Source organism: Podarcis muralis, chromosome 8 (assembly GCF_964188315.1).
Source record: "Podarcis muralis chromosome 8, rPodMur119.hap1.1, whole genome shotgun sequence".
Taxonomy (NCBI): Eukaryota; Metazoa; Chordata; class Lepidosauria; order Squamata; family Lacertidae; genus Podarcis; species Podarcis muralis.
The window spans coordinates 24,566,595-24,588,547 of NC_135662.1; the positions used below are offsets into that span (position 1 = coordinate 24,566,595).

At 43.6% G+C, this 21,953-nt stretch overlaps 1 protein-coding gene across 5 annotated transcripts in view; it reads right to left on the reverse strand.

Annotated features, from left to right (window-relative positions):
- Window positions 1–21,953, reverse strand: part of CPQ (carboxypeptidase Q) — a 160,818-nt gene that overhangs the window by 64,205 nt on the left and 74,660 nt on the right. For all 5 annotated transcript variants that reach the window (XM_077932831.1, XM_077932833.1, XM_077932834.1 and 2 more), the window contains one exon: window positions 5,808–5,919. In XM_077932831.1, coding sequence (XP_077788957.1) covers window positions 5,808–5,919 — 112 coding nt within the window. The remainder of the gene's footprint in view (window positions 1–5,807; window positions 5,920–21,953) is intronic.

Here is a 21,953-nt window from a genome sequence, read left to right on the forward strand (position 1 = left end):
ATTTTCCGTCTCACTTTCATATCCAAGGAAAAGCAAAACTGTTCAGTCTCTGAGGACTGAGCAATTATCAGTCCCAAACACATCTGGCCTATTTGCTGGGAATCATTCTTATATAACCTTTCACATGCATGCTCTGGGGTGGGGTGGTGATAAACAAGTCATTTTCATTAACGCTAAAATGAGCTGGCTATTTCGTGTTTGATAATGGTGTCCATTGCCTATAAATTCCATTTCTTCCTTTCCTTTGTTTGCTGGCATCTTGCAATTCTTGAATAGTTCCTGGAGGCCTTTTCTGTACTACAAGCGTTCAACATACGGTACAGATTAGCTAGTGAGCTTACCAAAAATACTACAATTGTTGAGCAATTAACAACAACAACAAACAAACAAACAAACAAACAAATAAATTTAATGACACACTGCAACTTAGAGCAATGTCACTCTGATTTGTTGCTGTTTGCTGTTATCATCTTGATATAGTCTCTTAGTCTTACATCTCAAAGGGATTCTTGAATCTTGTTAATGGTTTGCTTTTAGTTTTATTTCTAAGGCGGCAACAATAAGGTTTCTGTTGTATGTTTTGTCATTTCTGTGGAAATACATGCCACCCCAGTCTGAGCAGGGCGAGATTCCAGGCGCTGACCCTGGGTTCATGTTTCCTTTGGAATGAGGCACAGCGGAGACTGTGGTGTCTTTATGATATATGGTTTATTTACACATCTATACAGCCTGAGCCTATGGTGGAATGGTTCACAGCGTTAACATCTCAAGAGGTTCTGACTTTTCCCATAGCCACAGCAGCCTCGGACTTAAGCAAACCCCAACCATTGTTCTCAAAAATTGCTCTCATTTTCTCTCCAGCCCACTGCTTACTGTTTCTGCTGCATAATGCCTAACTGTAATCCTAAACCCTAACCTAACAACTGGCATTGTCTTTCAAAGTAACTCTCAGTTGAGGGAGGGAGCCCACTCTTTTGCATTTGCCCTTGATTCTTTGTTGTCCTAATCACTCATTACTCCCAGGCTATCGGCTTATGAAAGAGGCTAGTCCTGTCTTAATTAGCTTTGGACCCATCACAAGAAGCACCAGCTTGGCTTAATTAGCTTTTGACACATAATTCCAGAGGGCTAGAAGTGCCACACACAGGCTCAAATACACACATGGCTCTAGCAACCAGTTTTAACACACAAGGTAAAGGTAAAGGTACCCCTGCCCGTACGGGCCAGTCTTGACAGACTCTAGGGTTGTGCGCTCATCTCACTCTAGAGGCTGGGAGCCGGCGCCGTCCGCAGACGCTTCCGGGTCACATGGCCAGTGTGACATCGCTGCTCTGGCGAGCCTGCACCAGCGCAGCACACGGAACGCCGTTTACCTTTGTTGTCCCGCTATAAAGCGGTACCTATTTAACTACTTGCAATTTAAGCGTGCTTTCGAACTGCTAGGTGTGCAGGAGCTGGGACTGAACGACGGGAGCTCACCCAGCCGCGGGGATTCGAACTGCCGACCATACGATCGGCAAGTCCTAGGCACTGTGGTTTTACCCACAGCGCCACCCGTGTCCCTTTTAACACACAAGCCTTAATTAAATTCTAACACTAGCTTGATCCAGAATTTAGGGAGTCTTGCACCCATCAACTCACAACACTATCAATTAAGAAGTAAATTGAATTAAATGAGATGTGTACTGTTTTAAAACCCATCTGGCAGAACCAGAAGCAGGGATTTTACCATAACATCAGAGGACTACATAGTGTATACTGAAAGACATAACACATCTTCATTCCCTATTCCATAAGATTTGTCTCCCCTCCCTCTCCCTGGCCACTCCTCCTCTGCAAATAATTAACATAAAACCTCATTCATTTAAGAATTTAGGCAAAAAATAATAGCGGTGGCAGAAGGGAATGTACTCCGAATGCCAGTAGATATTTGGTTTTAAGATGTAACATGCTCAAATTCTGCCGCAATCAAATTCAGGGAACAGTGTTCCAAAAAGCAGACTTGGGGTGCTTTCTGATCTCACAATGTAAATAATCAGTAAAGCACTGAAGATTTTTCTAGCAATTATAGCTGAGGCAGCTGTTGGCTAGAATAAAGTAGTGGTTCGTCTTCTGCCTATTGGTTAATTTCTGGATTATATACCAGAAAGCACAGGGTGGTCCCTATGGTCCACAGGGGGGAAAACAGGCTACAGAAAAGAGGAATGCAATAGCAGCTGACTAGGCTGGTGCATAATTGGAAGAGAGGAGAAATGGTGTTAAGTATAGGTGCCTGCCTTGAATCACTTACAAGTAGTCGTCAAAGCAAATAGATTTAGGAACAAGAATAGGGCGAACACAGCGGGAAGGCAAAAGAAAAAGAAAAAAAAGAGAGACGAAACAGTGAGAGCAATAGATAGTTTGCTGTACAGCAGAGCCTGACCTAGAAACAATCATGTCCTGTCATTAGGAGTTTTCAAGTCTAAATAGTTAGCACTATCTGGGAAACTTTTAAAATAGCAAGAAAGCTATAATGTAGTTGCCACAAGGGCCGGGAAGAAATTCGCTTCAGTTCACGCTTAAAGACAAATTTACTGAAGTCACACTCCCCCCAACCTCCCCAAAAATAGAGAACTGAAATCCATCTTTTGAAATTTGCATGCATCTGAATTTTCCAATGCAGTCCTCCAACCAAGCAATGTTGGCAAAAATGCATGCATGTGTAAAAATGAATATGTTAGTCAAAATAGCCAGCAAAATGCAGTATGTTAAATAATATAATATGCATGTAAAAAATATGGCATATAATTCAAGGGAGGTTTTGTTAATTTAAAGCTGTTAAAAGGTATTCATTTTTAGTATGAACTAAGACATGTGTGTTTTTTTTAAATACGCCCACTCTTCATCTGCTTTAGCAGATATCACCAATATTGCAACTAGTGAAAATTAGAAGAGCAGTTCAATCTTCTGGGACATATATCTAAGGCTGGAACACTTTTCAGCATTTGGGATACAATGAGAGTCAATGGGTGCAGAATTGGAAATCATTAACAAATTTGACTGCATTTCTCCAGCAATTCTTTTGATTGTCAAGTTCAATTGTCTCCTTTTGGGATATTCATTGAATTCACATGCCGTCCTCCATCGATTCATTAGTATTGACATTTAATGCTCCAGTACATATTCAGATTAGGCATTGTATTCATACCTCAGCAAAGAGGATTTAGTTTGTGTGTTCATTAACTTTAGCTTTCAAAATCTAACTATTTATCTTGTAGAACTCTGTAATCCCCGAATACACAACTACCCTCAAGAAGAGCCCCCCCCCAATGGATGGAGAAACAGTGTGACCTGGGATAAGTCAGCTTCTTAAGTTTCCTGGGTAAGGGACAATAGAGTGCCCCCTACACTGTATATATATTTGGCTTATGGAATGTATGACATTATGCAAAGTGATCCTGATGAGCACGACTTACTATATAAAGAAGCTGTGATGTGACCAAAATCAGGAGGAAGGAAGAGACTTGTGGCTGAGCTTCTTAAAAACGAGATGAGTAACTTCACAAATTCGTTCAGTTAAATTGTTATGGAGTCCTTTTATGGTATGGAAAAAATAAGCAATAGACGAGACTGAACTGCGAATACGTTTCCCTTGAGACTGAAGCTGAATAAACAGCTGAGTCCCTAAGATTCCATATGGTGCTTAACTCATTGTAGCGTAGCATCTTCTGTAGGGTTATTTTCAAACAATATTTCACTTCAGGAACGGTCAGTCTCTTCATCCTTAGGGGGATGTATCCTCAACTGAGCTGTTCAAGGGGGTGAGGGATGATCATCACTCATTGCCTTCATGCATATAGGCAAGGAAGGGTCCAGCCACCCAGGCAGAAGAGTGGATATTGCAGAAGCTCTAGCAAGTGAGCAGAAGACTCTGCTTTCTTCTCAGCACTGAGAGAGGGGATAACTAATGGGATGGGATGGGATGGGACGGAAAGGGGAGGGGAGCCTGAAAGCGGGGCTGCCTTTAACTGAATCGATTTTGCCACAGATTTTCTTACCAGAAGTAAATGAGAGGATGACTCAGAGGTCTCTGTGATATCACAGAGGTCTCGAAAGCACCTTCCCATTTTTCATAGGAAGCCTGTTTTGCCAGCAAAGGCAGCTCACATGGTTCAAAGCAATGCTTTGACTCTGTACATGTCCCCACAAGATGCCCAAGAGACTTCTAGGCTACTCGATACTTTGGGGGACCGAATAAGTGACGAGGCGGAACCTCGTGTGCTACCATGCACCACATCAAATGACACTTCTGACTTGGCAGGCACCCCATGCAGGATTAGAAGATGCTCAAGAGCCTCAGTTTGGAAGGCTGTCAGAGAAGGGCTGTCTAGGCCAAGTCCAGCATAAAGAACTATGAAAGGTTACCACTTGGACAGCAATCTGAAGAGGCACACAAGTCTCTCGGTTACACTCTTTCCCACTATGGTGAGATGTCCTGTATATATTTAAATTATAACAACTATGTCTAAATTTGGAATTTATGTATCTGAATTAGCACATGCTAATTTTATGCAAATCGGTGTTCCTTTTCTGTACTCTCTTTTGGGTGATGCAATTCCTCTTTTCAGGGGCAATGTGCAAGTGATTGTTTCATCTGGGGGCCTCTTTCGTTTAGTGCTGGGGAGAGGGCCAAGCAGGTGAACTCACTCAATGGTTGGTACAGTGGCACCTCAGGTTACATACGCTTCAGGTTACATACGCTTCAGGTTACAGACTCCGCTAACCCAGAAATAGTGCTTCAGGTTAAGAACTTTGCTTCAGGATGAGAACAGAAATCGTGCTCTGGCAGCGCAGCGGCAGCAGGAGGCCCCATTAGCTAAAGTGGTACCTCGGGTTAAGAACAGTTTCAAGTACGGACCTCTGGAACAAATTAAGTACTTAACCTGAGGTACCACTGTACTTGTCAAGATCAGCCACTTTCAACTGGGGTTGGGTGAGTTGGGGAGGCCACAAAAACCTGGAAGCATGGGATGGATGCTTTAATTTACATACAAAACACCCCCTCACTCTATTTAATCCTAGGGAATAAGAGTGGGAGTTGCAAGCCAAAGGCAAGCCATTTTTTTCCAGCCCCTGTAAAACAGGGGTCAAACAGATCTGCCTTATAGGGCCTTTATAAGGATTATTTTGAACTTTGAATGCTATTGATGCTAAGCATGGAAGCCAGTATGTTGTAGTGGACAGAATGTTGGGCTGGCATTGAGGAAATCTGGATTGACATCCCTGCTTAACCATAGATCTTGTTGGGTGGTCTTGGACAAAGTGCGCACTCTCTCAGTCGATTCTACCTCACACAGTAATGATAAAACGGGCCAACCATCTGCACTTGGCCCTGAGTTCCTTCAAGGAATATAACTGTGGCACATAACAAACAAATAGATTTATTCTATAAAAGCAGGGTAGAGCATCCTGATGGACATCACCATGGACCGCTTAATGGATGCAGATAAAAGAGATCTCAGGTGTATACGATATGGCTCATATAGTGTTTTCATGAATACAGCAACACTACGGTCAATACAGCTGTTTCCTTATTTTGGCTTTCAAGACACAAAGAGACTTCAGTTTCTGTAAGATCACAGATCTGAAAAAATATGAAAGGCTTGCCACAATGTTGCTACTATTAGGAGGGGAAACTCTGAGAAATAATTGTGTTGCAAATGGCCAGGGATTCAGGGAAATCCACTTGCTATCGCTTATTTTAAAAAGTTTAAGCAGCGTTGTCATTCTTTACTCGTTAGATAATTTTTTAAAAGGTAAATATTTACCAAGATCTTTAATGAGCGATAATGCTTCCCATGATATAAATGCTCCACCACCGTCATCCATGGCTCCTTGCCCTACATCCCAGCTGTCCAGATGTCCACTGACCAGGACAACCTAAAAATATAACACAGAAAGGATAATTACACAAAAGTTCTGTACTGGGACAATCATACTCTCCAGTGACCCTTCAATCGTTTTACCCATTCAGAGGATTTAATTCCTGTAGCTTGAACCATGACTGCACAAATATGTTCTTAAGTCTAATGATGGCATTGCAATTAGTTCTGTCCCAATGGGAAGTGATAAAAGATGATTTTATATTTGTTTAAATGGTCACGTTGCTGGGCTGATCATTCCAACATGCAACTGCAAGCGTATGTCAGTAATCTTTGTTGCTAGGCTTTAAATACCATAGATCAGGGTTTCCCAAACTTGGGTCTCCAGCTGTTTTTGGACTACAACTCTCATCATCCCTAGCTAGCAGGACCAGTGGTCAGGGATAATGGGAATTGTAGTCCAAAAACAGCTGGAGACCCAAGTTTGGGAAATACTGCCATAGATTAATCTCTTCCCAACCTGGCTCCCATCCAGATGTTTTGGAATACAGATCTCATTACCCTTGCCCATTAGCCATGCTAGCCTAGGATGATGGGAGTTGTAGTCCAAAGCATCCAGAGAGCACCAGGTTAGGGAAGGCTGCCTTAGACTGTTATAATATTATGTACTAATATCATAGCAGAGACATCACCTTGCCGACAAAGGTCCGTATAGTTAAAACTATGGTTTTCCCAGTAGTGATGTATGGAAGTGAGAGCTGGACCATAAAGAAGGCTGATCGCCGAAGCATTGATGCTTTTGAATTATGGTGCTAGAAGAGACTCTTGAGAGTCCCATGGACTGCAAGAAGATCAAACCTATCCATTCTTAAGGAAATCAGCCCTGAGTGCTCACTGGAAGGACAGATCCTGAAGCTGAGGCTCCAATACTTTGGCCACCTCATGAGAAGAGAAGACTCCCTGGAAAAGACCCTGATGTTGGGAAAGATGGAAGGCACAAGGAGAAGGGGACGACAGAGGACGAGATGGTTGGACAGTGTTCTCGAAGCTACCAGCATGAGTTTGACCAAGCTGTGGGAGGCAGTGGAAGACAGGAGTGCCTGGCGTGCTCTTGTCCATGGGGTCACGAAAAGTCAGACATGACTAAACAACAACAACAACAGGAGTCATTGAGGGGCTAAACTGCATGCTATACACAAATCCTTGTAACAAAGCCAAAATTGTTTAAAATGAAAAGCAGCATCAAGAGCCTGCAATTTTGATTGGAAGAGCAGTTTGGGAGAAAGACCCCTTGCCTGTCAGCTGTTTTCCCACTCAAGTATCCCCAAGATGTCCCCCGGGGTTCCTCAGATGCATGTTTGCCCTTGTCAAAAGCCCAACTATTCATTCCCCAGCTAAACTTAGATTTGTTTACTGCTGTGAAAATTAATGTAAAACCCATTCTTCAACAATAACTTTTTTGCTTTTCGAAACAAAAGCAAGCCCCCTTGTGCTCACCACAAGACCCTTTTGCCTGGAGCTGACATAGTTAGTTATGGTTCGAGGACCCGATCCCCGCTTTGAGGAATAAAGACACATGGACACAGTGTATAAGGTTAATGGGCAAGAAAAGGCCACATCTTTATTGATTACAGCAAGTGAGAAGGTATTGGCTTAGGCATTGGACCACGAAAGATTGACTCCACCCACTCGGAGAGGGGTGAGCCTAACAAGGGGGTTATTCACCAGTAGGTGGAGCCTGTTGATGCTAATACAACTATAAGCTCTCCCTGATGTCACCGAGGGTCGTGCCATGGCCCCCCGCCACACAGGCATCGGACAGGATCCACGACCGCCGGATTCCTTTAACGGAATACCCAAATTTGAAGGGGTAGGCGATGGCCACACCTTGCCCTTCCACACACCAACAACACATTCCAATGCCTAACCGCCAAATACCAAGAAAGTTGTGACGATTGCTATGAGGTAGGCGAAAAAACCAAAAGGCCTAATGCCAGTTGGAAAAATTCCTACCAGGCCCCCTGGGCGACCAACCATAGGTCCATAGCAAGGTCAAGAGAAAAGCTAAGCCCTACCTAAGGGAGTGGTGGGTGGGTGACTCGCAGCGAAAAGGTGAAGAAATGGGCGGAATGGCTGGCGCGGCTGTATCTTAAACAGCAAACCATGCCCCCACCAAGCCGCCCGGTTGGGTGCTTACCTGTGGCCGTGGTGCGCCAGCCAGGTGAGTGGGGCAGGGGGCATAACGCCCCCTGCGTGACGCAGAAATCGCGTCCCGCCCACAACACCTCCCCTCCGGGAGGAGGAGAGGCCTTCCCAGTGGGAACAATGGGAGCTGGCAAGACTTAGGATGTGGTGGTAGCTCTGCCACGGAATCTCACCGCCACAAGTTTGCTGTGAAACTTAGGTGCTGGGAATCACAAATAGGATACTGGACTTATGTTCTTATGAAGCGTCTGAGTGAGTATATATGGGGGGGGCGCTAAGGTGACCCCTCAAGTGAACTGTTTACATATTGCCTTGAGTATTCCAGCAAGTGCTGTAACTCAGTGGTAGAGCAACTGTTTGGAGTGCAGAAGGTGCCAGGTGCAGTTTCTAGGTAGGGCTGAGAGGGATACCTGGTGTGAAACCCTGGGGAGCTGCTGCCAGTCAGAGCTGGGTGGACCATTGGTTTGACAGTTTCCTATGTTCCTAATAAAAGTATCCAATGATTTGCAAGCAAGCAAGTAAATGCATTTTAAGATACCTAGACACAGATATTGGCTCACGCAGTAAATATTTCAGCAGGCCCTCTCATATTTGGCAGAAGGTGACAGGAAAGGAAGAAAAGCAAAAACAATAAATGGGATGCTGTACACAACAGAATATCGGAGATCCACCAAGACAAGTTTTTAAATAGCTGGCATGTGAACAGAAGGAGATGTTAACCATCAGAAAGAGTATGCTGGCATGACTGTCAATTGGGTGAGCTGTTTTCATCAAACACTGGATGATGAAAATGCACCTATGCCTGGAAGTGAATTATGGCCTAGTTTATAAGTGAATTGAAAACCTGAATTTACACCAGAAGTGATGCCTTTCCCATAGCAGTGAAGGACTACCCAGCTAATATGGTGAGAAGTTCCCTGGCAACCATAGATTTGCGAAAAGACCTGATGGAGAATTACTTTTTGTTCCTGTGAAAGAACTCGCATTACAACAGCAGGCATCTTTGAATCCGAAAGTGGTGTAATCTGTCATGGGAGCAGAAATTGGTGGCATAAAAGTGTACGAGCAAATTTCAGAATGTTAGATAAAGAGAGGCTGCTATTCAAGTAGCTTCAGAAAGAACAGAGGAAGCTGCCTTTTACCAGGTCAGACTCTTTGACCATCTGCCCAGTAATGTGTACTCTGACTGGCAGCAGCCCTCCAGAGTCTCAGTCTTTTACATTACCATAACTGAAGCCTGGAGACTGCAGTGATTTAACCTGGAACCTTCATTATGCCAAATATATGGTGTACCACTAATCCAACTCTCCTGGGGTATTTCTCCTCAGAAGTATGAAAAGTTATGGGATTTCAGCAAGAAGTTACAGCATATTCATGGATCAAAAGTAAAGCAGTAATAAGACTGCACCAAAATCTTTGCAGGACCAAAACAGGATTGTGTGCGACCACCCTGATAGAATCATGAACACAAATCATCACAAATGTGTGCAATAGAAAAAAGATATCTGGAGGAGCCTCCAAAGGTTTTAATGGGGCTGGCGGTCTCTTTAAATGGCAAAGTATATTGTGGTAAGTCCATCCTGCTGTTTTAGGGGGGCCTCCTGCTCTGCTCTGGGATGCGGGTGGCACTGTGGGTTAAACCAAAGAGCCTAGGGCTTGCCAATCAGATGGTCGGCGGTTCGAATCCCCGCGACGGGGTGAGCTCCCGTTGCTCGGTCCCTGCTCCTGCCAACCTAGCAGTTTGAAAGCTCATCAAAGTGCAAGTAGATAAATAGGTACAGCTCTGGCGGGAAGGTAAACAGCGTTTCCGTGCACTGCTCTGGTTCACCAGAAGCGGCTTAGTCATGCTGGCCACATGACCCAGAAGCTGTACGCCGGCTCTCTCAGCCAATTAAGCGAGATGAGCGCCACAACCACAGAGTCGGTCACGACTGGACCTAATGGTCAGGGGTCCCTTTACCTTTACCTGCTCTGCTGAGTGGGGCCTTGGACTTCTGCCCCCAAAGTCCCATCCTGGTGGCACCACTACCTAGTAGACAAAGCAATGGATTCTTTCCAAGGCAAAATGCCCTACATACATTCTGTGGAAATATTACATACTATTACATATTTATAAGCTCACATCGTAAGAGTTAATCTTCCACAACTTTTGTTTCTAATTCAGAGTTAGAGAGGTTGACCACATCTCCCTTGAACAGGCATGGCACAAACACAGGTATATCCCTCACTTTCTTTCTTTCTTGTTTGCTAGTTCACAACCAAGAGGAACAGCAACATATCCCATGCCTTCCGACATGATTTGCAAGAGCAATGCAGCTTCCCCGATACAGGCGTACCATTTTATTTATGTTTAATATACTGAGGAAGCATCAACATGTGCATTCAGGATCATGTTTTGCCTGTTTCAGAAAGGTATTTAAGGATTAGGGCTATTTCTAGGCAACCCATCCATGTGAGCCTGGGGTTTCACAGCTAAATCACTGCCTTTTTGTCCCCGAATCCTTATCGAGGATAATAGCAGAAGAGAAATTAAATGCTGGGTACATTTCAGATGCACGATGACTAATTCAGTTTCCTGGCAGGCCAGCACTATGACGATTATCCAGCACTTGTCAGTCATGTGCTGTGTTCTCACCAAGACAAGCTGTTTTTAATAAAAACGAGGAAACCAGGCAGGGGGGGTTCTTTGTCCTCCCACTCACATATGCACAGCCATATTAGGGAGTTGCTTCTTTTTTGGAAAAAAAAAAGTCAGGATGCCCTAACTTCTCCCAAAGCAATCTCCCACTCCACGTTTCTTCTTATTCTCAAGTCTATTACAAGAGTGTGTAAAACATGATACTATTCTAGTACAGGACAATCTGCTTGTGTAGCAGCTCTTATGCTTTCTTTCAATGGGTTCTGAATCCAGTACAATATGGCTCTTGCATGCTGCCCTTTCAGCAAACAGGTCTGTTGTGTGGCCCATCAGAAGGAAAGATTTCCTGACCTAAAATTCACATTTTCAAAGGAGTCTTCCCTTAAAGGCAGCTGATGCATGGCAGTCAATGCATTTCCCCCTTCATGCAACACTCCTGCACAGTAACATTTCATTGCGCTATCCTGTCCGTGAGGATAGATGCTGTTGGACCAGCTTCTATCAGCCCAAACTAGCATAGCCAATGATCAGGGATGATGGGAGATGCATCCAGCAAGAGATGGAGGGCACAAGGTTGGGGAAGCTAGCAGTAATACATGACAGGGTGACATCTCATTGTGCTATCTTCTCCATGAAGGGAAATCTTGCAGAGGCAGTGGATAACTATAGGTTTACTGTGGTCTCCTCTTGATTGTAAAAATCTGCTGAACTGCCTGAGAGGGTGAGGACCCAAAATGAAAGTGTCACTAACAAAGAAGCAAACTAGATGTGATGAGCTCCTTGTCTGTTTTAAAGTAAATGGCATCCATATGGTGTCTCAATCTGGATCAAGGACATGTGGAGAGAGGATTTAACTCTTTGTACCTGCTACAGTCCTGATCTAGATTGCCCCCTCCCATGGCTGCTATTTGCATTGGGAGGAAAGGCCCCATTGGCACCAATGGGAACTTTTCTCCCAATGCAAAGAGCAGCTGTTGGGGGGTGGGTTCCCCATCCTTCCCCCCCCCCCCCTCAAGGCTGCTGTGTACTTTAAAAACACACACAGTGTAAAGGACTATAAGAAAGTGATGTTTAATCCCACCCATTACCTTTGGCATTTGATTTTGGGGTTGTTGTTGTTGTTGTTTTTAAAAAAATGCTCTCTGGTTTTCTTTTTTCCTGTGGCAAGATGTGAGAGCATGAGCACAGGACTCTCCTTTTCTCCTGTTTAATAAGCTTCGTGATTTCAATAATTGCTAAGCTGGGACCTAGTACCATAAAACTTTAAAATCTAGAAAATATGGACATATGCTTTGCAAAGGGGTTGAAAAGCTACATGCACACACACAAAAAAGAAAGACTGCAAAGTGGAATCTCTCAACTTACACTTGAATCAGTTTTCTCACCATGTTGTTGTTTCTTTATTGCAAGTTGCTTATCATTTAACAGCTCCTAATTAGTAACATTTATCATTAATTTCTTGCTAACAATATTCCTGTTTTTACAGAGTTAGAGAACACATCTTTTTCCTCCCTGGCTAACAGCGAACCTAAAAACAAGTGTAGAAATATTATGATTCTGCACTACCTGTCACCTTTCCCTCTCCGGTCAACCTCATTAAAATGGGGGGTAGGGAAGACCTAAACTAAAAGAAGGGCAGGAGACTGGGCCTTTCAAGAGATCTGTGGGTCTTTTGGATCCAGCAGATCCAAAGTCACCAGTCACTGAAATACTGTTTTGGGGCTTTCTGTCAGCTGCTACCATTACGAGAACTGCCAGCATCTGATTTCTGTTCACAGTGATAATTTTCAGCCATTGTTCTTACTTTGTTATGAACATCTTCATGGTTGCTTGCCAAATAGCCCCCTAGTATAATTTTTAGCCTGCCCCATTGCTGCAGTATGTTAGGGCAGAGGCTCCAGCTTCTCCAGAGTATTGGAGGGGGGCCGACACAATTCGGTACAGCTCCGTCTGGTACAACGGCTGAGATCCTACCTGCCTGTGGACTGTTTCACCAAAATGCATCTCTGGGTTATTTGTGGGGCATAGGAGTTCATTCATTTTCTCTCTCCAAAATATAGTCCGCCCCCCCCCCCACAAGGTCTGAGGGACAGTGGACTGGCCCCCTGCTGAAAAAGTTTGCTGATCCCTGGACTAGATGACCCTTGTGGTCCCTTCTAACTCTACAATTCTAAAGAAAACCTCACAATTTTTGACAAAGCACCACGGAAAAGCTCTTCTCATGCTGAATGTTGTTCATGTGCTGCTTACCCCAGTTTTCTTTCCCTTTTGTTTTTTCTTTATTTGATACAAATATCAAACAGAAACACCAATGTACAAATCAAACTCCGGGACAGAGAAAAGGCCCGACAACTACAATGGCCCGACAGCTGAGCAAACAGAATATCTACTGTAGAAGAAGACAATTGTTCTCAGATTCGTCAGACAGAAGGACTTAAGGCATCATAAACAACAGGAGCTGATTATAATTCTTCAGACACTTGAATCATTAATTGTCGCATATTGCACTGGAAGCATCCTCGTAATGTCAGTACAAGGATATGTCCAGCCCAAATAAAATGACTCCACTCTGCAAAAAAGGCATCCTGCTATGATTGCCCTTTCAGGACATGGATTTAATGCCAAAGCTTCTCCGAAATGACTGTTCCCCACAGTTTACTGTACCAGAGATCTATGGCAAGAGTCCTGTCACTCCTCCACAGTTCTGTTCTCTCAGGTCTAGCAAAACTGCATTCACTTTTTTGGTGTTATAACAGCTGCTTGCCCAGTTGCAGTGTTGATCTCCTTGAGCACCCCATCCCAAAATCTCACTACCTACGGGCACTGCTGATTACAGTCCCACAAAAGTTCTGGGGGAATTGCAACCAGCTTGTGTACCAATCTCACGGGGGTATAATACCATCTGTCGATTGTTTTTAATGTATTCTCACTGATATACACAGAAGCAGACTGTGACGCCTTCACCCTGCATATGCTATCCCACTGAGTAGAAGGAATTTCCTCTGCTTCTTATGTAGAACGTTGCTCATGTGCTGTTTGCCAGCTCTACAATTCTACGAATCTTACTTCAACGCTGACAATGGGACAGCGCAGTCCACCACAACTGAGGTAGCAGGCTACTTTGAGAGTCTCAGGGCAGGGCATGCAGAATTCACAGCTTTGTCCTCCAGCCAAGAGAAGGTTCAGGAGGAACAGGTGGGAGGCTGCTGCCTCCAGCATCAGTCACCTGAGGCAACTGCTTCACTCTGCCTAGGGATGGAGATGGCTGTGCCCTTATCCCACAGTAGCTTGGTGATCAGAATTCTGTAAAGAGAAGCTGATCGTGGAATATTTATCAAGTGCCTAAGTGTGATAGGATGTGTGGTTAAAGTGGTGTCTGTTGGTTTCCTAAACAAGATCTCTCTCTCTCTCTCTCTCTCTCTCTGTGTGTGTGTGTGTGTGTGTGTGTCTGTGTAGAATGAGATTTCTCAGGAGGAAGAGGGCACATCTTTTAAAAAAGCTACATTAAGTCTGGTTTTGATACTACTATAGGACTAATGAAGAACGAAATCGATGACCGACAGCAAACAGGCTAACTGGGGGTGGGGAGCAATTAGTTCCTTGAGAAACAAACGACATCTGGGAGGTAGAGCAGAGCAAATGTACAGCCTGGGTCGGCCAATTCAGGTGGTGTGTCGAAACAGACTTCATTGTGTTTTCTTCGCCACACTCAAGTTAAGAGCGCTATGCTCTCCGAGGTCTCTTTCATTATCTACATTCCATGTGGCCAATTAGCAGGCATGAGGGTATTCTCTGACTAGTGGCGGGGAGCGACAAAGAGGATGTGCCTTTATATCCCATTAGTGCTCTTCCTTTCGGCCTCTGAGAGGTCACAAGGAAACCAGACACTTTACTTCCAAGACATAAAAAAGAAAAATAGATGCTCCCCCAACCCCTGCCATCCAGCACATCCTGGCTGCCCCCGTTAAAAGACTGAATCCTGGATCACCCTGCCGGCAGACAAAACGCAAAGTAGAGAAGACTGAATGGCCATACAAAGCCTGCTTTAAGGAACTTGCCACTGAAGAACACACCAGGGGAACATATCCAGCAGCTCATGGATAGCTCTTGTGAGTCCCCGTGACAAGTCGCTCCTCGTAATTCACGAAGACATAAACCAGGGCTGGAAGAAATGTACTGCGGATCCGCATGGGTTGAAACGCAGAAGTGTGTGCATGTGCATCCAAATGCTTCACAACTGCCTAGGAAGCAATTGGATACGGACAAGCTGGAACGTGTGCAGAGGATGCCACCAAGATGATCAAGGGTCTGGAAATGTAGCCTTGTGAGGAACAGTTGAGGGAGTTGTGTATGTTTAGCCTGCAGAAGAGGAGACTGAGAAGTGATACGATAGCCATCTTCAAATATCTGAAGGGCTGTCACATGGGAAATGGAACAAGCTTTTTTTCTGTTGCTCCAACTAAACATTAGACAGAACTTTCTGATGGTAAGGGCTGTTCCAGCAGTGGAATGGACTACTTTGGAAGATGGTTGTTTTGGATGTTTTAAGAGGTTGGATGGCAATCTGTCAGGGATTCTTTAACCATGATTCCTACATTTCATCAGATTGTTTTTTTTTTTTATAAATATTTTATTAAAGTTTTTAAGTTACAATATAATAAACAAACCAAGTTATAACAAAACGTAACATACTTTCTTATCTTCTTGTGACCTCCTCACATCTCCCGCCCCTACCTTCCATGTTAAAAAAATTTAGTCCAGCAAATTATCACCTTACTTCCATCCTTACTGTCTAACTATCAATTAAATTTAACCAAATGTTTATCCAAAATAAAGATTGTTTTTTCTTACATTTTAACCTATCTTCCTACTTCGCTTCATCTATTTTAATGGTGCCAAATTGTTTATAATCAAGCATCCTGCTTAGCATTCATACAGTTTACAATGTTTTTGCAAGTAAATCTTAAATTTTTTCCAATCTTCTTCTACCGTCTCCTCTCCCAGATCTCGGATTCTGCCGGTCATCTCGGCCAGTTGCATATAGTCCATCAGTTGCATCTGCCATTCTTCCAGTGTGGGTAGATCTTGTGTTTTCCAGTGCTTCGCGAGAAGTATCCTTGCTGCTGTTGTTGCATACATAAAGAATGTTCGGTCCTTCTTTACCACCCCTTGGTCCACCATACCCAGAAGAAAGGCCTCTGGTTTCTTAGAGAAGGTATACTTAAATACCTTTTTCAGTTCATTGTATATCTTTTCCCAGAAAGCCTTCACTTTAGGGCAGGTCCACCAGAGGTGAAAGAATGTTCCTTCATTTTCTTTACATTTCCAACACTTATTATCAGACAAGTGGTATATTTTTGCAAGTTTGACTGGGGTCATGTACCATCTATATATCATTTTCATTACATTTTCTTTTAAAGCATTACAAGCAGTGAAATTCAACCCAGTAGTCCACAGCCTTTCCCAGTCCTCAAACATGATATTATGCCCAATGTCCTGTGCCCACTTTATCATGGCTGATTTTACCGTTTCATCTTGTGTGTTCCATTTTAACAGCAAGTTATACATTCTTGAAAGTACCTTGGTCTTAGGCTCTAACAATTCCGTTTCCAACTTCGATTTCTCCACCTGGAACCCTAACTTTTTGTCATACATTTCATCAGATTGGACTAGATGGTCGTTGGGATTTCTTCCAACTCTACAATTCTATGATTCTAAATTTTCAGTCATTATACCACTAATGTTGGGAGTATGACTTTTATTTGTTATCCAGGTGTGTATACATTTACTTAGTTTTCATAATTTAGTCTGCCTTTCTGGCTAGCCATGACCAGGATAAAGAGCCACTGAATTGCCCTGTGCTTCTTGTGGTCTATACAGCCCAATATTGTCTGTCCCAGACTCCCCCAACCTGGCACCTTTCAAATGCTTCATAAAACAACTCCCATCAGCTCTCTAACCCAGCCAAAATATATGGAGGGTATGAGATCGGCCTGGTGATAGCTCTCCAAGGTCCCTGGTGTGGAGATCTCTCCCAAACCTTGAGACTTGTTATAACTGCACTGAAACTGGAGCCGCCTTCTGCATGTTCTCTCCCACTGAGCTATGGGAATGCCTCAAATGGCCAATGAGGGCATACTGTGAATCCTGCTCAGCACATATGCACAACAGGAGGATCAGGGTGGAGCTCAATCCTGGGTCTTAAGAGACTCCCTTACAGGACAAAGAATGGTCACTGTTATTGATCTCAAGTAATGTCCCTCCGATATCCAGTAGTGGCAATTTATTTTACTTTATTTATGTATAATATGTGTGTGCTTATAGATATATATTTGTGTGTGTGCACTTGTGGGCATGCACAGAGTCAGATAGAGATAGATAAAATTGCAATCAATTCTCAGATTTCTGAGTGCAGATCCTTAAGGCAAGACCATTTGCACACAAAAGGGAGGTATCAAAGGGCTTGGGGGACGATGACCCCGAGGTTTGCACAAGTTGTTTTTTTAAAAAATAAAATAAAATAAGGGGTGAAGGTAGTGAAAAACAGTCCAATAGGGACTGAATATTCTCCATGAGCCTGAAATGCCACTTGTCGTTGCAGGTGGAATGGAATGGCATATTCTAATAGAGGGCACGGTTGCCTGGCACCGTTGTTGCAGGCTCCACGTATATGGAATGTACTCAAAGTAGCTTACAAACAAGGGATGTGGGTGGCGCCGTGGCATGCTTTCAGAGTGTGAGAAGGATCATGTGAACCTCCTTCGTGGCACCATATCCAAGACCATCTCCATCAGCTCAGTCAAGGAGGAGCTAATGCATTCATTTGGTTGGACTTAACCACCTAGTGGCACAGAGGAATTATTGCCTTCAATTACTGTATAGCTACCTCCCAACTTGGGATGCGGGTGGCGCTGTGGGTTAAACCACAGAGCCTAGGACTTGTCAATCAGAAGGTCAGCGGTTCAAATCCCCGTGACGGGGTGAGCTCCCATTGCTTGGCCCCTGCTCCTGCCAACCTAGCAGTTTGAAAGGACATCAAAGTGCAAGTAGATAAATAGGTACCGCTCCGGCGGGAAGGTAAATGGCGTTTCCGTGCGCTGCTCTGGTTCGCCAGAAGCGGCTTAGTCCTGCTGGCCACATGACCCGGAAGCTGTACGCCGGCTCCCTCGGCCAATAAAGTGAGATGAGCTCCACAACCCCAGAGTCGGCCACGACTGGACCTAATCGTCAGGGGTCCCTTCACCTTACAAACAAACAAAAATCTCTAACACCATCTGATGCTCCTCACATCTGGGATGAATCCAGTGTCCTGCTAGCAATCTATATAGGTTCTCCTCTCCCTGGACTTGGGAACAGAATGTGCAATGCAGCAGCAGCAGCAGCAGCCAACAGCTAAAACAGAAGCAACCCAAAATAAGAGCCTTGGTTGGTTTTTGGCACTGAATTTGCTTGCCATTGAAAGGAGCTCTAGAAGCTAAGTCTGCGTAACCTTTGGCTCAAATTAAGCCTTGGTCCCCAATTTCCAAAAAAATTGGCTTTATCTGGACTCTTCTCTCCCCAACTTTTCTTTTCCTTTGCATTTCGGCTTCAGAACAAAGCCAGATTACCCTTTGCATCCTCATTATTTTTTCATAGTTTACTGATCTTTCATTAGTTGCGTAGAAAGCCAACACAACTGAAGAAGCAAAGCATCTGCTTTGTGAGCCGGTATTTTAAAATTACAGTTTCATTACACTCCCCTCCCCCCCCAAGGCTTACTGACAGGGAACATAATGCTGAAACAAACAAATCACAGAGAAGTCAAAACAAATACTTTCCTTCGATTCATTTTCTTGACAGCTTTCACTGACGGACTATAATTCCCTCTCTCCCTTCCCCCACCCCCATGCCCAATCTTGAAAGAATTTCGGAGCTGGCATCCCATCTTGTGAACAGCTTTCAGGCGCATGAACAAAGTGAAGCGGGCTCTGTTTTTAACGGCAAGCCTCAAGTCAGTGATGTGGAGAGCTCTGGCACCGCTACAAAGGGCAGGCAGAATGGGTGCAGTCTAAACAGATATGGCTGTTTGGTTTCTGTTCCGGAACTGCTGAGCACAGAAGTAAACTGCACGGACCATGTTTGCTTGCTCTGAATATCCCAAATAGCTAAGGCTTGATTAAGGGGGCCCCTTTTCTTTCATCTGACCAAAAACGAAAAGGGGGAAAAGAAAAGGGGGAGGGGGAAGTAGCCCAGGAAGTTGCCTCAGTATAACTGGGGTTTTTTTTTAATGTTGTGTGCTTTCAAAAGTACATTTGCTACGACTGCACACAACAGCTTAAAGAGAAATTTGTTTTTGACACATCCACAATCCAAGAGCAGGAAATTCGGAATTCACACACTTGTTTCAGCTCCTGCCATTTATGCCGGAGTATTCAGCCGTCACTTACAGGGGAGATCCTGAAATTTCTCATTCTGAATTCAATACGAAGCCATAATGTTGCTACAGAAATGTCTCCTGAAGTGAAATTTGAAGCAAATCAGGGGAGTTATTCTTTCAAAAAAAAGTTCCAAAGGTTTTCAAGGAAAGCCAAAGGTCTTTCATTAAAACTATTGTTTTTCATTTCGGGTGGTGCTGGTGGCCTGAATGTCCCTGGGCTGTTGATGAATTTCTACTAAAGCAAAATGGAGGCTTTTCTTAGCAGGCCAGAATGAGGTATAGTAAACCATTTTGACAAGCTCTGAGATTTTTCTCAGGCAGAGTTCAGCACATCACCTTGCTGTGTACATGCCTTGAATTGAACTACAATTATAAGCTGCTAATCTGCATAAATCTGAACACACCTGGTTGCTGAGGGACATGTCAACATGGTGATACTTAAGTAATAAAAGATGTTTCAGAATTTCCCTTTTCATTTATCTACTAACTATTGATACACATGTGACTGTCAGTTGTGCGTAGAATCCACTGCTGTTAAACAAGGTGCCCCAAAATTGCTGACAGAGAGCTGTTTCGTTTTATGCTTAAAGCTCCCAGAGTAAAACGACGAGACCCAGAATTGAACCACTAATCAAAGTGCAAGAGTGCCAGTATTCGTTTCCCAAGTCCAAATAGCACGCTCCTATTGATTCAACCTAAAATGGTGTTTTTGGTGCCACAAGATTACGTTATTTGACATGTTTCATATCCTGCCTATCTTTCAAGGAGCTGAAGGCAGCACACATGGCCCATCTAGTCCAGGATCCTGTTCTCACTGTGGCTGACCAGATTCCTGAGGGAAGCCTGCATAAGCACAAAAGCACTCTGCCCACCTGTGATTCCCAGCAACTAGTACTCAAGGGAAATTTTAACCCGGATCTCCCAAGTGCTAGTCTAACACTCAGACCATTACACCGCACTGTGTTTCATGTTCATGTTCTGGATCTTAACGTTACGATTCAGTTTGCTGAATTCTCAAGTGCATATCTTGTGCTTGGATCAATGAAAAGATGGTGAACATTTTTTTTTTTTAAAAAAGGAGTACAATAAATTCTCGGGTTGTGTCCTCATCTAATTGGTTAACGCTGTTCCTTAAATCTACTACCATGTTGGTTTGCTTGCTAAATCAATGAGATTTCAGCCAACAGTAAAACACTTATACACCACTGATTTAGGTGCACAAAATATTCTCTATATTACATCTAAAGCAACAGTTGCACAGCTTGCATTCTCTGATTTAACTGCGCCGGCTTTCTCCTTTTCTTGCTTATTGAGGTCTATTACCTCAAAAGACCTGCTAGACTGCATTCCTGCATTTGCGGCTTGCCAGAGCTGATGAAGAAGCTTTTGCTACCTGTCTACTGAAAACCTACAAATTTTCTATAAAACATTGGTCGGGGATTTATACTGGATCATTCACACATCATTCCTCAGTATTATTTGTTCTCTGATGCTTCCACAGCGTTACCCCATTATTGCTGTTGCTGGAAGGTCACTCAGATGTTATAATGGAACAAAAGTGAGACAACCCCCACCTCAAACCTTGAACATTTGTGGTATGAAAAGTTACAGGATTTCAGCTGGAAGCTATACACAGGGACATGCACAGAAAACTTCTGCAGGTGCGAACAATACTGAAAGCAGGATCATGTATAACAACCGCAATACCATCATGAGCACAAATTCTCATGCACAATAAAGGTGATGTCTGACGGGGCCCAGTGTCATGATGCAAATGACAAAGAAAAGATGACTGCCAGCCTATAGGTGGAATGGGCTGAGGATCTGTTATACTGAACTGTCTAAAAGGTGAGATGACATGTACACGTAAAAAAGAAACAGTAGAATAGATTCTCAAATACCAAAACCTGACCATATGTTTTACTTGGGGTTTTTAATCACACAGAAGTTCTGCAAGAATATATTGATGCTGTAAATCAAATCCCTCGAACACCCTTTATATACAGTTGGAAGGGATGAGCTAAGCCACTCAAGTTAATGTGATATTTGCCCCTAACAAGTGCAAAGGTCGCTATGGTACTTCATATCCCACAACCATCCCGATTTCAGCAGGACATCCTGGAATTACAGAAGCTACTGATTGGATCCTGGAATGTCCCATTTTTTGGTCTGGTGTTCTGGTGTGAGTCAGCTGGCTCGCACCAGACTAAAAGACGCTCTCTTTTTTGGTCTTTCACTCTTGTGTGAATCAGCAGACTCCCAGGAGAGCGTGGGACCAAAAAACAAGTATCCTGGTTTTGATTAGCGGGATGGTGAAGGGTATGGTACTTTTCCTTGTCACCTGATCCCAAAAACGGATGTGCAAGCTGAACTAGGATTGCAGCTTTAAGATGGGGGGTTGATCAAGAAGACCTCTCATGGATCTCTTCCAGCACAGTGGTTTCAATTGTTAAAAACTGAGATTTGGACAAAAAAGAACCCGTAAGAATGGTGGAAATGATATTGAAGTGCTGGAGCACTTTACCCTATTATGAAAATTGCTGTCTCTAAACTGTAGTCTTTTGGAAGAAGAGAACCTTTTACAATTCAGACAGCACAATTGAAAAAAGATCTAAAGACAGAAATCAAAGAAGATTTAAAGGAAATTATGATGACTCAAGTATGTGAGCAGGTTCATATGTGACCAAACTATCATGTACACTTCTGTATAAGCTGCTGCTCTGTATCGGCAACTATGCTACTTTAAAAATATGCAATTGGTGTGGTTGTGTATGGAGAAACAAATAAATGTGGCAGAGATATATGTATTAACAATAAGACTTTGGGTTTTGGC